Below are 17,877 nucleotides of genomic sequence, written 5' to 3' on the forward strand. Positions count from 1 at the left end.
ATAAACGCAGTCAGATCACATGTTTTAGGTCCCCAATACCACTTCCTACACTGACAATATTCGGGAACTTTTTTTGTTAGGTCCCAATTACGATCGGTTCACCCGAGCAAGATTAGCAGAACTGATGTTATTACGGAACATTAGTGCTCGGCAACTGAAGGTTGGCATTCCTACAGTTAAACCCAATCATTCACAATAAATAACAGATCTGCAGGAAGATATAGCCTTGTACGGAAAGGAAACGTTGACGACATACAGCTCACACAAGAAGAGGACAGAAGCTTTTGAAGTGTGGTGCTACAGAAGAATGTTGAACGTGAGATGGATAGATCGAATAACAAATCAGGTGTTACTGAATAGAACTGGAGAAACAAAACTTTATGGCAAAACTTTACGAAAGGAGTGATCAAGGCTTCATCGCAGTAAGCGCGTTCAAATGGCTGTAGGTTGCAATAGTTATTCAGAGGTGAAGAGACTTGTGCTGGATATACTAACATTGGAGATCTCCACCAAACCAGTCTTCGAACTCATGGTCAAAACAACAATATGTTTTATTAATTGGCGACTCCATGGAGTGCTGTGTGCACCACGACCATATATGTTATATTAAAGGAAGGTCAGCGTTGGTCGTAATATTGATGTTTTATTGTTTATTGAATGTGTACAGCACCGAAGATGATCACTGTGTGACCGAAAATCGATTCTGCTATCAATAAAACATCAATATTGCGACCAACGCTGACCTTCCTTTTAATATGTTTTATGTCTTACATTTGCAGAACAGGTACAAATTACATATTGCTTACGTCCTACATCGACCATGCCGTGCCCTACCCTGTCCAGAGCCGATGGTCCCACAGTCCTGTTCCCGGTCTTACCTGTGACCCGAGTGCTTGCCTCCTCACACAGTTGTAGCAGAGCGTCTGCAGTGCCTGCGAACATGCCCAGACTTTCTGCTGATATATGCCGTTGCCGACGCCGTATGGTGGGGGTAAACAGCAGGTAAATTTCGAGGATGGCCTTCGCAACCCATTACCAGACTTTTTGTAAGAGGACGAGTAACAAAGTTATTCGTCATCGTCTACTGCTCTAGCATTGCGAATAGGGCTATTTCCGTATCGTGTTTCCCAGCATACGTGACACAAAAGTAGCTAAACGACGCAGTTCTAGTCATGCGACGGCGATTTGGGTGGCAATTTTGTAAAGACTGGCGCAACGGAAGCTCTCTGAACAGCGCCGACAGATAATCAGTGGGAACGACTAGTGCCTGCGCGGGCAGATATCCTTCAAATAAAGGATGCACCTCCACGGATTTCCTATTCTTTGGGGACGACGGGACGTTAGGACGCTACCATGACATTTTCTGTCCGATTCTTTACAGTTACTCTCCTGTTGGGTGCAGTCGTATTCGTAAGTATTTTTGAGACTTTATTCCATATGCGATAGATTGCATATATCCTACTGTTTCAGTGTGCAACTACACCGAAGAGCCAAAGAAAGTGACAGATCTGTCTAATATTGTGTAGGGGCCCCCGCGAGTATGCAGAAGTCCCACAACATGACGTCTCATGGACTTGACTCATGTCTGAAGTAGTGTTGGAGGGAATTGACACCATGAATCCTGCATAAATTCGTCAGAGTACGAGGGGGTGGAGATCTCTTCTGAGCAGGACGTTGCAAGACATCACATATACGTTCAATAAAGTTCATATCTGTGGTGGCCAACGGAAGCGTTGAAACTCAGAAGAGTGTTCCTAGAGCCACTTTGTAGCAATTCTGGACTTTTAGGTTGTCACATTGTCTTGCTGAAATTGCCCAATGGCAAAAGACATGAATGGATGCAGGGGATCAGACAGGATGCTTACGTACGCTTCACCTATCAGAGTCGTATCTAGACTTATCATGGGTCCCAATTCACTCCAACTGCACACTGCTCATACCATTACAGAGCCTCCACCAGCTTGATCACTCCCCTGCTGACATGCAGCGTCCACGGATTCTTGAGGTTGTCTCCATACCCGTACACGTCCATCCGCTCGATACAATGCGAAACGAGACTCGTCCGACCAGGCAACATGTTTCCAGTTATCAACAGTCCAACGTCGGTGTCGACGGGCCCAGGAGAGGCGTAAAGCTTTGTGTCGTGTAAGAGGTACACGAATGGGCCTTCGGTTCCGAAAGCCCGTATCTATGATGTTCCGTTGGATGGTTCGCACGCTTTTTTGTTGGTGGACTAGCACTGAAATCTGCAGCAATTTACTGAAGGGTTGCACTTCTGTCAAATTGAAAGATTCTCTTTAGTTGTCGTTGGCCACGTTCTTGGAGGATCTTCTTCTGGCCGCAGCGATGCCAGAGATTTGATGTTTTACCGGATTGCTGATATTCACGGTACACTAGTGAAATGGTCCTACGGGAAAATCCCCACTTTATCAAAAATGGTTCAAATGGCTCTGAGCACTATGGGACTTAACATCTACGGTCATCAGTCCCCTAGAACTTAGAACTACTTAAACCTAACTAACCTAAGGACATTAGACAACACCCAGTCATCACGAGGCAGAGAAAATCCCTGACCCCGCCGGGAATCGAACCCGGAAACCCGGGCTTGGGAAGCGCCCACTTTATCGCTACCTCGAAGATGCTGTGTCCCATCGCTCGTGCGCCGACTGTAACACCACGTTCAAACTCACTGCCATTGTAGCAGCAGTAACCGATCCAACAATTGCGCCAGACACTTGTTGTCTTGTTTAGGCGTTGCCGACCAAAGCGCCGTATTCGCCTGTTTCCATATCTCAGTAATTGAGTACGCATGCCTACGAGTATACCAGTTTCTTTGGCGCTTCACTGTATTACACGTCTTACGAGGCGTCTTTAATCAGAAAAATGTATACATACTTAAAACATAATTTGCCCAGAATAGTGAGCCGCTATAAATAAGGATTGAACAAAAACGTGGGAACACCGCAAGGAATTCCTGTTTGAACATGAATATAAATGCAGATGATATTGGGGACCAGGACAGTGTTCTGTGTCGCGTTGACTGCATGTCTCGGAGCTACATGAATTCGAACGTGGGCACACTGTTGGCAGAAAAATATAAAATGCCTGTGGCACAAAAATCATATCCGAAAAACGTCGAACATAATTTTAGGGATTAGGAACTCTTTTCTGAAGGTATCTGTATAGAGCGTAGACTTATATACAAGTGAAACGTGGACCATAAGTACTTCAGACACGGAAAGAGCAGAGGCTTTTGAAATGCTATGGTACTGAATAATGCAGTGTATATGTGATTTGCATGACGAATCTCCATTGTCGATTTTATCGATAACATACTAAGATAGCTTGATAATCTGACAGTCTGTGTTCAACGTTATGCATAAGCGTGTGGCGAATAGAGCAGCTGAAACTGATTACACTGTTCTGCAAAAAAAACTTTTTTTCTATTTCTGATAAAAAATATTGTGATTCTAGTTCTATTTTCAGTGCTGAATTGAAAACTGTTTTTGGTTGTTTTCTGTCAGGGATAGTTTATGAGTAATCGCAATTTTATTTCTCTTTTCAGTTTCTGATATAGTGCAACAAACGTGAGGTGAAATTCGACAAACAAACGCACATCTTTATGGTGTTACAAGTTCATCACATTAATGGAGGGTGGGATCTAACATATAAAACAGTAACCTTTGTGTATACACGTTGAAGCATTTATTTGACATGAGAAATTACAGAAATTTGACAAACAATGAGCCGCTGCCTTGTAATGCAAATCACTTTTTTCTCTTGTATTGTGAATCTTTCTTCTCTCGAATGATATTCCAGCAATACTCTGCTAACATAGAAGGTACCCACTTCCCTTCATAGCGCCTTTCTATGGTAGAAATGTCTTTATGGAATTTTTCCCCATGTTCATCCGATACGTCACTACAACTCTCTGTGAAGTAGCCCAGATGAGAGTCCATCATATGTACCTTCAAAGACATATTGCACCCCAAATCCTGATATGCTTTGATCATACCCTTCACCATTGCTTTGTAGTTAGTAGCTCTTCTTCTTCCGAGGAAGTTTTCCGACACCATCTTGAAACAGTCCCATGCGGTTTTTTCTTTATCAGTTAAACATGCTTCAAAATTTGCATATTTCTGCAGCTCCCTGATTTGTGGGCCCACAAATACACCTTCCTTTATTTTTGCAGCTGAAAGACGGGGGAATTTGGTAGATAGATATGCAAACCCACAGCCTATTGGATCCATGGCCTTCACGAACTGTTTCATCAGGCCAAGTTTGATGTGAAGCGGTGAAAGTAGTATATATTCAGGAGCTACCAGACTTTCACGTTGTACATTCTTTTCGCCAACTTTCCATCTTCGCCTCGGCCATTTCTTTTTCACGTAGTAAGAATTTCGCTCTCGACTACCCCACTCACAAAGAAGACAGGCATACTTTGTGTAGTCTTGTTGCATTCCCAGTACCATAGCAATTACCTTGAAATCTGCACATATTTTCCATTTGTGTTCATTGTATTTTAATGAATTTAGCATCCTTTGTACGAATTCGTAATTCTCTTTTGTCAAACTAGCGTAAGCTACTGAAACAGAGGGTATTTTATTTCCGTTATGGAGCAAAACACCCTTCAGACTTGCTTTCGATGCATCTATGAAAAGCCTCCACTCCTGTGAAATATAAGTGAAGTTCAGCACTTTCATCAGGCCAGCAACGTCATTGCAAAATGTCAGTGCTTCGTCAGTTGAAAAATAAGAAATAAAGGCATGTTCTCTGTGCCTGAACACACTGATTTTAGTACTTTGGTGCAGTAGATTATACTCTTGCAATCTTGAACCAAACAGCTGCGCCTTTTGTTTACTTAGTCCTAGATCACGTACTAAATCATTTAAATCTGCCTGTGTTAACAAATGTGGCGATGACTCACTTGTGCAGTGATATAAAGAATCATCATCTGTGATTTCTTCAGTACTACTTATTTGACTGTCACTCGGAATTTGACCTCGAGCTCTTGAAGGTACTGGAAGGTTGTCGGAATGCTGCACTGGCATTCTCGCTGAAGGCAGATCTGGGTAAACAATGTGCCTCTTCGACTTTTTGTTTGTAAACCCCTGAATTTTTGTTAGACAGAAATAACAATCAGTAACATGGTCCTTAGGCTCCCTCCACACCATGGGAACAGCAAACAACGCCACATTCTCTTTACCTTTCCACCACTGAATTATTTTGCAGTAACATGTAGCACAACAGAAATGTGGTGTCCATTCTTTATCTTGGTCTCCTACCTCTACTCCAAAGTAATGTTTGTATGCTTTCTTTATGACTGACAGATGTAGCAGAAGTTGTCCGGCTTATATCGACATCCACGACGACGTGGCATTTCTGCAAATTTAAAAATACCACTTTGGTAATACACCTGTATTAAATTAGAGGAACGCTGATGTGTAAAAACAAGCAGTCGTTTTACCTTCAGCACCAGGCTCAATCAGTTTACACACAGGAACTAAAAAATTCAACCGTGCTCGGAAATATGAGAGACAGTTACTTGTCAGCCAAAACACCCACTCGTTAAGACTGACACAAATTGCAGCTAACACCACTGTTGTAAACTCGATGCACCTGCCCCTAGGAGGCGTGAAGCTTTACTGCCGAGGCAGCGACCGGCTGTCGACGTTCGAGTTAATGAGATGTTTCAGGTGGTCTTAATGACGTAGGTGTGGCGGGGGATAACCTAATGATGTCTGATTCTTCCCACCTGCTGTTGCACAAGAAATTATCACGTTCTATCACTACTGGATGCGGCAACATACCCGTATTACTCTATAACGTCTCAGTGTTTGCCATGAATTGTGAATATATATATATATATATATATATATATATATATATATATATTACTTAAAAAGAATCCCTGACAATGATATTTTGTTTACACATTTGAATTTCCCACGGTAAAATGGTCTAGAAGCACATACTTTAATATCAGAAATAGAACCCATGTCGAACAGTGTTATTAGATACAGGATCAGGCAGAAAAGACAGGCTATATCAAGTACACAAATCAAAAATGTTTTGCATCACCTCGGTTCCCAGATAGACGAAGATAGACGTTGAATGTGAATATTGTATCACAGACACAGTCCCTTTGACTGTTCAGAAATGTCACTAAATCCGCACAGTGATGTAAACAACCATGCATGAGCAGCGCTATTAGACGAGATCTGACAGCCGATCAGTTCCAGTCATTCCACCAGGAAGGAGGTACACTGCTCGTGTTGTCTTTAGTTCAACCATGCCTAGACGGTCAATACCGCGGTTCGATCGCGTCCGCATTGTTACTTTCTGCCAGGACGGGCTCTCGACAAGGGAAGAGTCCGGGCGTCTCGGAGTGAACCAAAGTAATGTTGTTCGGACATGGAGGATGTACAGAGAGACAGGAACTGTAGATGACATACCTCGCTTAGGCCGCCCAAGAGCTACTACTGCGGTGGATGACCACCACCTACGGATTGTGGCTCGGAGGCACCCTGACAGCAACGCCACCATTTTGAATAATGCTTTTCGTGCAGCCACAGGAAATCGTGTTACGACTCAAACTGTGGGCAATAGGCTGCATGATGCGCAACTTCACTCCCGACGTCACAGCGAGGTCCATCTTTGCAACCATGACACCATGCAGCGCTGTACAAAATGGCTCTGAGCACTATGGGACTCAACTGCTGAGGTCATTAGCCCCCTAGAACTTAGAACTAGTTAAACCTAACTAACCTAAGGACATCACAAACATCCATGCCCGAGGCAGGATTCGAACCTGCGACCGTAGCAGTCTTGCGGTTCCAGACTGCAGCGCCTTTAACCGCACGGCCACTTCGGCCGGCAGCGCTGTACAGATGGGAACAACATGCTGAATGGACCGCTCAGGATTGGCATCACGTTCTCTTAACCGATGAGTTTCGAATATGCTTTCAACGAGACAATCGTCAGAGACGTGTCTGGAGACAATCCGGTCAGACTGAACGCCTTAGACACACTGTCCAGCGAGTGCAACAAGCTGGAGGTTCCATGACGTTGCGGGGTGGCATTATGTGGGGCTGACGTACGCCGCTGGTGGTCAAGCCGTAACGGCATTACGATATGTGAATGCCATCCTCCGACCGATTGTGCAACCTTATCGGCAGCATATTGCCGAATCATTCGCTTTCATGGACGACAATTCGCACATTTTGTGAATGCGGTCCTTCAGGATAACGACATCGCTCGACTAGAGTGGCCAGACATGAACCCTATCGAACATGCCTGGGATAGATGGAAAAGGGCTGTTTATGGACGACGTGACCTACCAACCACTCTGAAGGATCTACGCCGAATCGCCGTTGAGGAGTGGGACAATTTGGACCAACAGTGCCTTGATGAAGTTGTGGATAGTGTGCCACGACGAATACAGGCTTGCATCAGTGCAAGAGGACGACAACTGGGTACTAGAGGTACCGCTGTGTGCAGCAATCTGGACCACAACCTCTGAAGGTCTCGCTGTAAGGTGGTACAACATGCAATGTGTCGTTTTCATGAGCAATAAAAGGGTCGGAAATGATGTTTATGTTGATCTCTATTCCAATGTTCTGTACAGGTTCCGGAACTCTCGGAAACGAGGTGATGCAAAACTTTTTTTGATGTGTGTATATCGTTACATTTTAGCAGATAATATGGCATATTTTATGACGTCTCCAAATAATTTTAACAGTTACAGCTGCCGATTCGACATGGCATTTTTTGTAGTGGAACATATTTTCGAAGAAGACTTTAGTGACATAACGTTTGTGGAGCTTCTACATCTACATGGATACTCTGCAAATCACATTTAAGTGCCTGACAGAGGGTTCATAGAACCACTTTCACAATTCTCTATTATTCCAATCTCGTATAGCGTGCGGAAAGAATGAACACCTGTATCTTTCCGTACGAGCTCTGATTTCCCTTATTTTATTTTGGTGATCGTTCCTCCATATGTACGTCGGTGTCAACGCAATATTTTTGCATTCGGAGGAGAAAGTTGGTGATTGGAGTTTCGTGAGAAGATTCCGTCGCAACGAAAAACGCCTTTCTGTTAATGGTGTCCAGCCCAAATCCTGTATCATTTCTGTGACACCCTCTCCCATATTTCGCGATAATACAAAACGTGCTGCCCTTCTTTGAACTTATTCGATGTACTTCGTCAGTCCTATCTGATAAGGATACCACACCGCGCAGCAGTATCTTAAAAGAAGACGGACAAGCGTAGTGTAGGCAGTCTCCTTAGTAGGTCTGTTACATTTTCTAAGTGTCCTGCCAATAAAACGCAGTCTTTAGTTAGCCTTCCCCACAATATTTTCTATGTGTTCCTTCCAATTTAAGTTGTTCGTTATTGTAATATCTAGGTATTTACTTGAATTTACGGCTTTTAGATTAGGCTGATTTATCGTGTAAGCGAACGAGTTCCTTTTAGCACTCATGTGGATGGCCTCACACTTTTCGTTACTTAGGGTCAACTGCTACTTTTCGCACCATTCCGATATTACTTCCAAATCGTTTTGTAGTTTGTTTTGGTCTTCTGATGACTCAATTAGTCGATAAACGACAGCGTCATCTGCAAACAACCTAAGACGGCTGCTCAGATTGTCTCCAAAATCGTTTATATAGATAAGGAACAGCAAAGGGCCTATAACACTACCTTGGGGAACGCCAGAAATCACTTCTGTTTTACTCGATGACTTTCCGTCAGTTACTACGAACTGTGACCTCTCTGATAGGAAATCACAAATTCAGTCACATTCAGTCAAAAGCCTTCCGGAAATACAGAAATACGGATTCGATCCGAAATCCCTTGTCAATAGCACTTAACACTTCATGTGAATTAAGAGATAGTTGTGTTTCACAAGAACGATGTTTTCTAAACCCATGCTGACTGTGTGTCAATACACCGTTTTCTTCGAGGTAATTCATAGTGTTCGAACACAATATATGTTTAAAAAATTCGGCTGCATATCGACGTTAATGATATTGCCTGTAATTTAGTGGATTATTCCTACTACCTTTCTTGAATATTGGTGTGACCTGTGCAATTTTCCAGTCTTTGGGTACGGATCTTTCGTCGAGCGAACGGTTGTATATGGTTGTTAAATATGGAGCTAATGCATCATCTTACTCCTAAAGGAACCTAATTGCTATACAGTCTGGGCCAGAAGACTTGCTTTTATTAAGTGATTTAAGTTGCTTCACTTCTCCGAGGTCATTTACTTCCACGTTACTCATGTTGGCAGCTGTTATCGATTCGAATTCTGGAATATTTATTTCGTCTTCTTTTGTGGAGGCATTTCGGAAGGTTGTGTTTAGTAACTCTGCTTTGGCAGCACTGTCTCCGATAGTATCTCCATTGCTATCGTGCAGAGAAGGCATTGATTGTTTCTTGCCGCTAACACTTCACATACGCCCAGAATCTCTTTGGATGTTCTGCCAGGTTTCGAAACAAAGTCTCGTTGTGGAAACTGTTATAGGCATATCGCATTGAAGTCCGCGATAAATTTCGAGCAGCTGTAAAAAATCGCCAATGTTGGTGATTTTGCGTCTGTTTTCGTCTGGTTGACATTTGTATTGCAGACAGAACTAAGAAATAATGATTTAGTACAGGTTCTTTCAAAATATGGCCAGTTTCAAAACTTTCAATTTGAAAGCTGGTCCAGTACGTACAAGAGTCAGTGTTACAATGGCATCAGGTCAGTGCAGTTGTTTATTAGAGTTTCAATCCCAGATCTGGTTGCATGGCACATGTTATCACCTCAGAACAGAATCCTATGTGTCGTTTGTGTAACGAGCCAGCGTACCTTCGCGAAAATTGTCCGCAGTGGGTCTTTGTTTTGATCAATATACTAAAACAGCGTACCAGACAACAACTGCAAGATATGAGACCTGCCGTTAACGTACAGGATAATAGAGGAGCCACCAAAATTGAGTGTCTTATTTGACGACTTCCCTCCTTTGAGTAAAGAAACAAGAAAAGCATCACTAGATGAAGAGACTGGTAGTGACGTAAGTGGAAAGAACACTCACAAGGGGAGGCCGCCAATTGTGAAAGTCAGATTCGATTCATACTGCGCATAATAAAAGCTCATGGCCAGAGGTGTAATGTGGCAAAGCACCAAGATGCACTTCTCAACCGTTGTCGAGAAAATCGACAGTTAAAAGAAACCGTTGCGGTGAAATACTCTCTACGATTAATAATTTTCTACAGCGCCGTGGCGCAGCGGTTAGCGCTCGGGTTCGTAATCCCAAGGTCGCCGGATCGAATCTCGCGCCATGTAACTCTTTTTTTTATTATTTGTTTTTTGTAATTCAAATGTATACACACACACACACACAAAATACACCAACGCATCTTTCAATTGTTGTTTCGCCACTTCACTGTGTATAGAATCTTCTTCGATCACAGCACTTTCATGCGAAGGGCCCGGATCGCTCTCCAATTGTACCGCCTCCATGTTTCCGTTTGTTTAACAGGGTGTACCAAAGCTCTCACGTACGCACTAATTTTCGACGATGTTATAAGTTGCGCTAGGGACCGCATCTACCTTCTTTCGAAGTTAGCATGCAACTACGCTGTTATGCGGCGTCTCGTTTCGGCCCATTCAGCATCTGTCCTTCAAGTGCAACGAGCGAGTAACGGAGTTTATATTTCATACTTGCCACAGCAAATTTGTGTTCATGGGGTCTCTATTCTAATTCGAACGTTTGACTTACACTATACGTATTCGTTTCTCAATATCGTTTCTACGTCTTCCGTTAACTATACGTGGTAAACATTATGAAGACAATGAATAACATTTGTGAAATACAACTTTGTTTGCGGAAAACACAATGATGTTCGAAGTCGCCTGTTTTTCCACGACAAACGACTTTCAACAACTTATTATATGCATAATTGTGGCAACTGATTGCCGGGAATTTTATATATATATATATATATATATATATATATATATATATATATATATATATATGTGTGTGTGTGTGTGTGTGTGTGTGTGTGTGTACATTTGAATAACAAAAAACAAATAATAAAAAAAAAGTTACATGGCGCGAGATTCGATCCGGCGACCTTCGGATTACGAACCCGAGCGCTTACCGCTGCGCCACGGCGCTGTAGAAAATTATTAATCGTACAGAGTATTTCACCGCAACGGTTTCTTTTAACTGTCGATTTTCTCGACAACGGTTGAGAAGTGCATCTTGGTGCTTTGCCACATTACACCTCTGGCCATGAGCTTTTATTATGCGCAGTATGAATCGAATCCGAATTTCACAATTGGCGGCTTCCCCTTGTCAGTTCCAACCCGTAACTACTACCTAAGAAATCAGTATAACAGTGGTTGACGCGGGAATTTGTCGAAAAGTTTGTGGCCCAGAAACTGGAATGTAGTGTCATCTCACTACAAACAATACTCAGAAGAACAAAACGCGACCACTGGGAAAGGAAACTTCGAACTCAGAAGAAGGAGAAGGTGGTGGAAAACCATCACAGTCCCCGAGAAAGTAGAAGTCTGATATAGTAATGAATTTACTGACCGTACTTGAGATGGAAGCAATAAATCAAGTGCAAGCTGTGGTATAACATTCACATCAACCACATGTAACAGACCACCTGAATCCAACGCCACAAGAAATTGAATAACTCATCATGCTACATAGCAACGACAGTCGACTGGAACTTCAACAGTTCTGAATGAAAATGAAAACAACATCCAAGGAAGCAAAGCGAAATACACTCATAAATACTCTTACTGTCAGTAATGAACCAGCTGAGCACACTGTTAGGGACAGTGAGAAAATCTCCAGCAGTCAGAAGTCACTCAAACACCAAAGTGGAGCAAAATCGTCAAAATTGAAGGCCAAACCAAACTAACTGTGAAGTTGGGTTATACGAGGGTTGCCCAGAAAGTAATGCACCGCATTTTTTTTCTTCAGCAATTCTTTATTGAACATAATGAGAATTACACACACGAAAGAATGGTGTTTTATTTACACACCCTATTTTTCCACGTAATCACCATCCCGTTGTGTGGCCTTTCCCCAGTGCGAAACAAAAGCGTGTATGCCCTGTCGGTACCAATCTTTGTCCTGTAGACGGAGCCAGTGCTTCATTGTGTGAATCACCTCCTCATCGTCCTCAAAATGTCTTCCGCGAATGGCATCCTTCAATGGCCCAAACAAGTGGAAGTCCGAGGGTGCTAGGTCAGGTGTGTCAGGTGTGACAGCCGTGGATAGTCTCCCCGACCGCTGCAAATCGTGGAGCGCGGTCGAACCACCTTCTGATGGCCTCAACCTCCGTTCCCAGCGACTAACTGTAATTTTGTCGACATCAGATGCTCCATAGACTTTGCACATGCGTTTGTGAATATTCCCCACAGTTTCTTTCTCTGCAGTGAGAGATTCAATGACGGTACGTTGCTTGTAACGTGCATCACCAACAGACGCCATTTTGAAACTGTCCTGCAGCTATGCTATCTGTCGGAAGTGAAGGAAACTCGTCGCGCTCACTCAGGAGACTTGAAATAATATATACGTAACGTTTCGCATTCGTAGCATTGTTTTCGGATGAGAAAAAAAAGCAGTGCAACCCTCGTATATTTTTTAGCTTGATTACCAGGTTTGACAGTCATGTTCATATGATGAGGTGATCATCATGCTGAAGGCTGTAGGGGCATCAGCTTTGTACAGTGTGAGCAGTGCAAAGTGTTCCTTTGCTTCAATACCGACGTAAATTAATTTACACATTCCACAAGAAATAAAATTAAATTAGGACAAGCAATGCTAACTTAAACACTGATCCATGTGGTAAATTCAGGCAAAGCAACAATGCTTTGAAAAATTCAGCTATAGTAATATTGCTTAAGTATTTTTAATTGTTGAAAGGTTTGATAACAAATGTGTATCTTGACCTATTTTGAAACCTACAGCAAATATGAGGTACATGAATAAAGCAAATGATTGCTTTTTTTTACATGAAGCAACCCTGAACTTACAAATTTCTTTGTATAATTGTCCTGCTTAAGTCCTGAGATATAAAATATGGCACTATCTACAAAACGTTCACAATGGTTTCAGAAAATGTTTTGAGCGTCGTTCATGACTAACTACCATTAACACAAAGCAGTCAACACAATAATAGCCTTCTTCCACTTTTAATAGGTACTTGGGACTGAAGATGATATAATTTTGTAGATACATTCAGCGAGATATGCGGATACATTGTTTGAAATTTATTTCGAATAGAGTTAGTAGCAAAGAACGAACAAATTTAAACATCATGCGCGATGCGGCAGTTTTTCACGTATCTCTTTATGACGTCATATCTCCTGACCTACTTGTCGTACACTGATATAATTATGCAGTTACATTCAATGCTATATGTGAATACCGTCTGAAAAATGTATCGCGAATATAGTTAGTAGTAAAGAAGTAATAAATTATAACGTCATGCCTCAGAGGCATGAACAGCGGAAAAGTACTAAGCGATAAGCTTTTTTCCGTTCATCGTTTTGTTGGGATCGTTATGGAGAAGAAATTTCATATAGATTTTAAATTACGTGTGAAGTTTATTTGCAAGTCGCTAAGTGCTCTCATTCTCAAATACTGAGTGAATAAAGTCGGGAAATTCACGCGTCGTGGGGTACGCTTCTTTTCCACGCCATCCCTTTCATAGATAGGTGGTTCTTACCCCCCCCCCTCCTCCCCCCCCCCCCCACCCCCACCCCCCACTCCCCCACCCAAGCGATTGTTACCTGACAGTAAGATATCAAGTTTTCCTGAATTGGTCTCGTGGTTCAGGTGGAGATGTGGAACGTTCATACATACACATACACACACACGCATACACATACACACACACACACACACACACACACGCACACGCACATACATGCACACACATATCCATTTTTATAATATGTATGTATTAGCATGGAAACACAAGAGTGCTTACTTTTGTAACGTTAAATACTTGTGGAATTAAAAAAGATGAACATTTTGGTGAAACTTCTTAGAAAAATTACATTGATATTGCCTTTTTGCAGTAAGTCGTCTGTGAAGAGGTCTTCGTCTTCTTTCCATTTTACTTAACTCGCCCGCCGGCCGAAGTGGCCGTGCGGTTAAAGGCGCTGCAGTCTGGAACCGCAAGACCGCTACGGTCGCAGGTTCGAATCCTGCCTCGGGCATGGATGTTTGTGATGTCCTTAGGTTAGTTAGGTTTAACTAGTTCTAAGTTCTAGTGGACTAATGACCTCAGCAGTTGAGTCCCATAGTGCTCAGAGCCATTTTTGAACTTAACTCGCCCCCACTATAGAGAAAATGTGAAAGAGAAAATTTCTCACCATTTGTACATCTTGTTTAAGAGTTTCATTCAAAGTAAATGTAAAAGTTTTGTAATACCTCTTGCTGAAAAAAACATATATTTTAAAAAAATGTGGTTTTGTGGTAGACTGTTCGCCTGCCACGTAGGCTGGGTTCGATTTCCAGTTCCAGTTTCAAATTTGTGTACGAGTTCTACGAGTATTTATTTGAAGCATAAACTACATACACATGAAAAAATTAAGTTGTAATGTTTTTTTTTTTATTTAAATGATCTTAATTTATAAAAATCGTTTAAGAATTTTAGTTTGCAATGAAAACTGAAGTTTTGTGTGCGATACGTATTTAGAAATAACAAACATGCATTTCCAAACTAATGACAGATAGTTGTTAATTAGGATATATTTGATGAATGTTGTACTTTAACGAAACTCGTCCAGCGATTACCAGCCTGGAGCGCTACCAGCATTTTTCATGTACTTTACGATTCACGGAGATGTTCGTAGTACATGTACCTCTGTTTAAAAATTTAAGTCCGCCTGGTATGAAACGCAGTCTACCCACATTACAAGAGAGCACTCTATCAAAGAGGCACTCTGCTCATCAAAGACGCTAGATTATTTTAGCTCATTAAAAAAGGTCCGAAAACTTTGAAGTCGACTTTCTCGAGAATTTTTGACAGTTGTATCGAAACGCTCTGAAAGATTGATATTTCAGTCCTGAATCCTGCGTCCCATAAATCTAAAATGTTACAAAAGTCCGATTTTACAATGTTACTTTTAATCCATCTTGCAGATATAAAAGTGATTTAGAGGAACCGAAACCGGTCATGTGAATAAACATTTTGCAATCAAAACGGATTATAACCAACATTGTAAAACCACTGATTGCGGTTATCCCATCAGACATTATGTCTGTTTTTGCAAAAAGTCCGATAGGCATATGGTCTCCATGTTAGAACTTGATTGTTCAACGAATGATGTGTACACTCTTTTTATTGGTGCACACGCGACGGTACGAGCTACCAAAATGTTCCAAAACGCCGTGCATGGAAACGCCATTTTTCCACGGATTCATACCCCGGGCTCTGTTGGTGACATAAACGTAGGCTCAATTGCTTCGGATAGTCCTTGTATCAGCGACCATTTGTATTCCCACCATCAGGATCGTCTTACTGTAACCATCCTACAGTAGAAAGTCAAATTATGAATATTACACACTTCCTCCAGCTTAGACAACTGGAGCAAATCAGTTGGTTCTTTTTGCATTTGATGTGGTCTACAGTGCTCCTTAAGAGGTCTTATGCATGCACCATTTAGTTCACTGGCGATTCCCCATAAAATGCGGAATACATAATTCCGAGATACAGGGGTTCAAACTTAACTTACTGGTACACGTAAGATACGCACGTTAAATCCGCTATGAGGCAAACACGTAGTTCATGAAGTGACGTAGCACAGGGAAAAATGTTGTAAAATGTCTCCATCATCATCAGAAGGGTTTTTGGAAGCTTCCATTTCTGCTGTATTGATGCACATGCAATATTTTTGTGCACATAAAATCCGGTCTGAGGTGTGAGATCATAATATAGTCTTCCGTTATTTCAGTTTCACAAAAGAAAATCGTCAAAATATTACTGACCCATTAAGTTCTTTTCATATGGGTGGGATGCCCTGTTGTAGAAGGGAAAAGAAAGGAACCCGAGGAAAAACTGCACCTGTGGGAACAAAAAAAGGGGATTACACTGCTGATTATTAAAAAACTCTTACTCAAAAGTAGTGTACCAGCTGTCTCATTTTACCTTCCTCAGCAACTTTAAAAATTTCTCAAAACATGTGAACATATTAGCACTTTTTTATATGCTGAGAGAGAAGGAGACAGACGAAAAAGTAATTGTTGTTGTTGTTGTTGTGGTCTTCAGTCCTGAGACTGGTTTGATGCAGCTCTCCATGCTACTCTATCCTGTGCAAGCTTCTTCATCTCCCAGTATCTACTGCAGCGTACATCCTTCTGAATCTGCTTAGTGTATTCATCTCTTGGTCTCCCTCTACGAATTTTACCCTCCACGATGACCTCCAATACTAAATTGGTGATCCCTCGATGTCTCAGAATATGTCCTATCAACCGATCCCTTCTTATAGTCAAGTTGTGCCACAAGCTCCTCTTCTCCCCAATTCTATTCAATACGTCCTCATTAGTTATGTGATCTACCCATCTAATCTTCAGCAATCTTCTGTAGCATCACATTTCGAAAGCTTCTATTCTCTTCTTGTCTAAACTATTTATTGTCCGTGTTTCACCTCCATACATGGCGACACTCCATACAAATACTTTTAGAAACGACTTCCTGAAACTTAAATCAATACTCGATGTTAACAAATTTCTCTTCTTCAGTAACGCTTTCCTTGCCATTCGCTCTACTTCGACCATCATCAGTTATTTTGCTCCCCAAATAGCAAAACTCCTTTACTACTTTAAGTGTCTCATTTCCTAATCTAATTCCCTCAGCTTCACCCGACTTAATTCGACTACATTCCATTACCCTCGTTTTGCTTTTGTTGATGTTCATCTTATACCCTCCTTTCAAGACACTGTCCATTCCGTTAAACTAATCTTCCAAGCCCCTAGCTGTCTCTGACGGAATTACAATGTCATCGGCGAACGTCAAAGTTTTTATTTCTTCTCCGTGGATTTTAATACCTACTCCGAACTTTTCTTTTGTTTCCCTTATTGCTTCCTCAATATACAGATTGAATAACGTCGGGGATAGGCTACAACCCTGTCTCACTCCCTTCCCAACCACTGCTTCCCTTTCATACCCCTCGACTCTTATAACTGCCATCTGGTTTCTGTACAAATTGTAAATAGCCTTTCGCTCCCTGTATTTTGCCCCTGCCACCTTCAGAAATTGAAAGAGAGTATTCCAATCAACATTGTGAAAAACTTTCTCTAAGTCTACAAATGCTAGAAACGTAGGTTTGCCTTTTCTGAATCTTTCTTCTAAGATAAGGCGTAGGGTCAGTATTGCCTCACGTGTTCCCGTATTTCTACGGAATCCAAACTGATCTTCCCCGAGGTCGGCTTCTATCAGTTTTTCATTCGTCTGTAAAGAATTCGCGTTAGTATGTGTGACTTATTAAACTGACAATTCGGTAATGTTCACATCTGTCAACACCTGCTTCCTTTGGGATTGGAATTATTATATTCCTCTTGAAGTCTGAAGGTATTTCGCCTGTCTCATACATCTTGCTCACCAGATGGTAGAGTTTTGTCAGGACTGGCTCTCCCAAGGCTGTCAGTAGTTCTAATGGAATGTTGTCTACTCCGGGGGCCTTGTTTCGAATCAGGTCTTTCGGTGCTCTGTCAAACTCTTCACGCAGTATCATATCTCCCACTTCATCTTCATATTATTCCGTAATATTGTCCTCACATACATCGCCCTTGTATAGACCCTCTATATACTCCTTCCACCTTTCTGCTTTCCGTTCTTTGCTTAGAACT

The 17,877-nt window shown here is 41.9% G+C and overlaps 1 protein-coding gene across 1 annotated transcript in view; it reads left to right on the top strand.

The window, feature by feature from the left end:
• The first annotated feature begins 1,306 nt into the window (after positions 1–1,306).
• Positions 1,307–17,877, top strand: part of LOC126438158 (uncharacterized) — a 59,222-nt gene continuing 42,651 nt past the window's right edge. Inside the window, exon 1 of the mRNA XM_050090535.1 lies at positions 1,307–1,410. Within this exon, the coding sequence (XP_049946492.1) occupies positions 1,354–1,410 (57 nt within the window). The 5' untranslated portion in view covers positions 1,307–1,353. The remainder of the gene's footprint in view (positions 1,411–17,877) is intronic.

This window comes from Schistocerca serialis, unplaced genomic scaffold (assembly GCF_023864345.2).
Source record: "Schistocerca serialis cubense isolate TAMUIC-IGC-003099 unplaced genomic scaffold, iqSchSeri2.2 HiC_scaffold_1261, whole genome shotgun sequence".
Taxonomy (NCBI): domain Eukaryota; kingdom Metazoa; phylum Arthropoda; class Insecta; order Orthoptera; family Acrididae; genus Schistocerca; species Schistocerca serialis.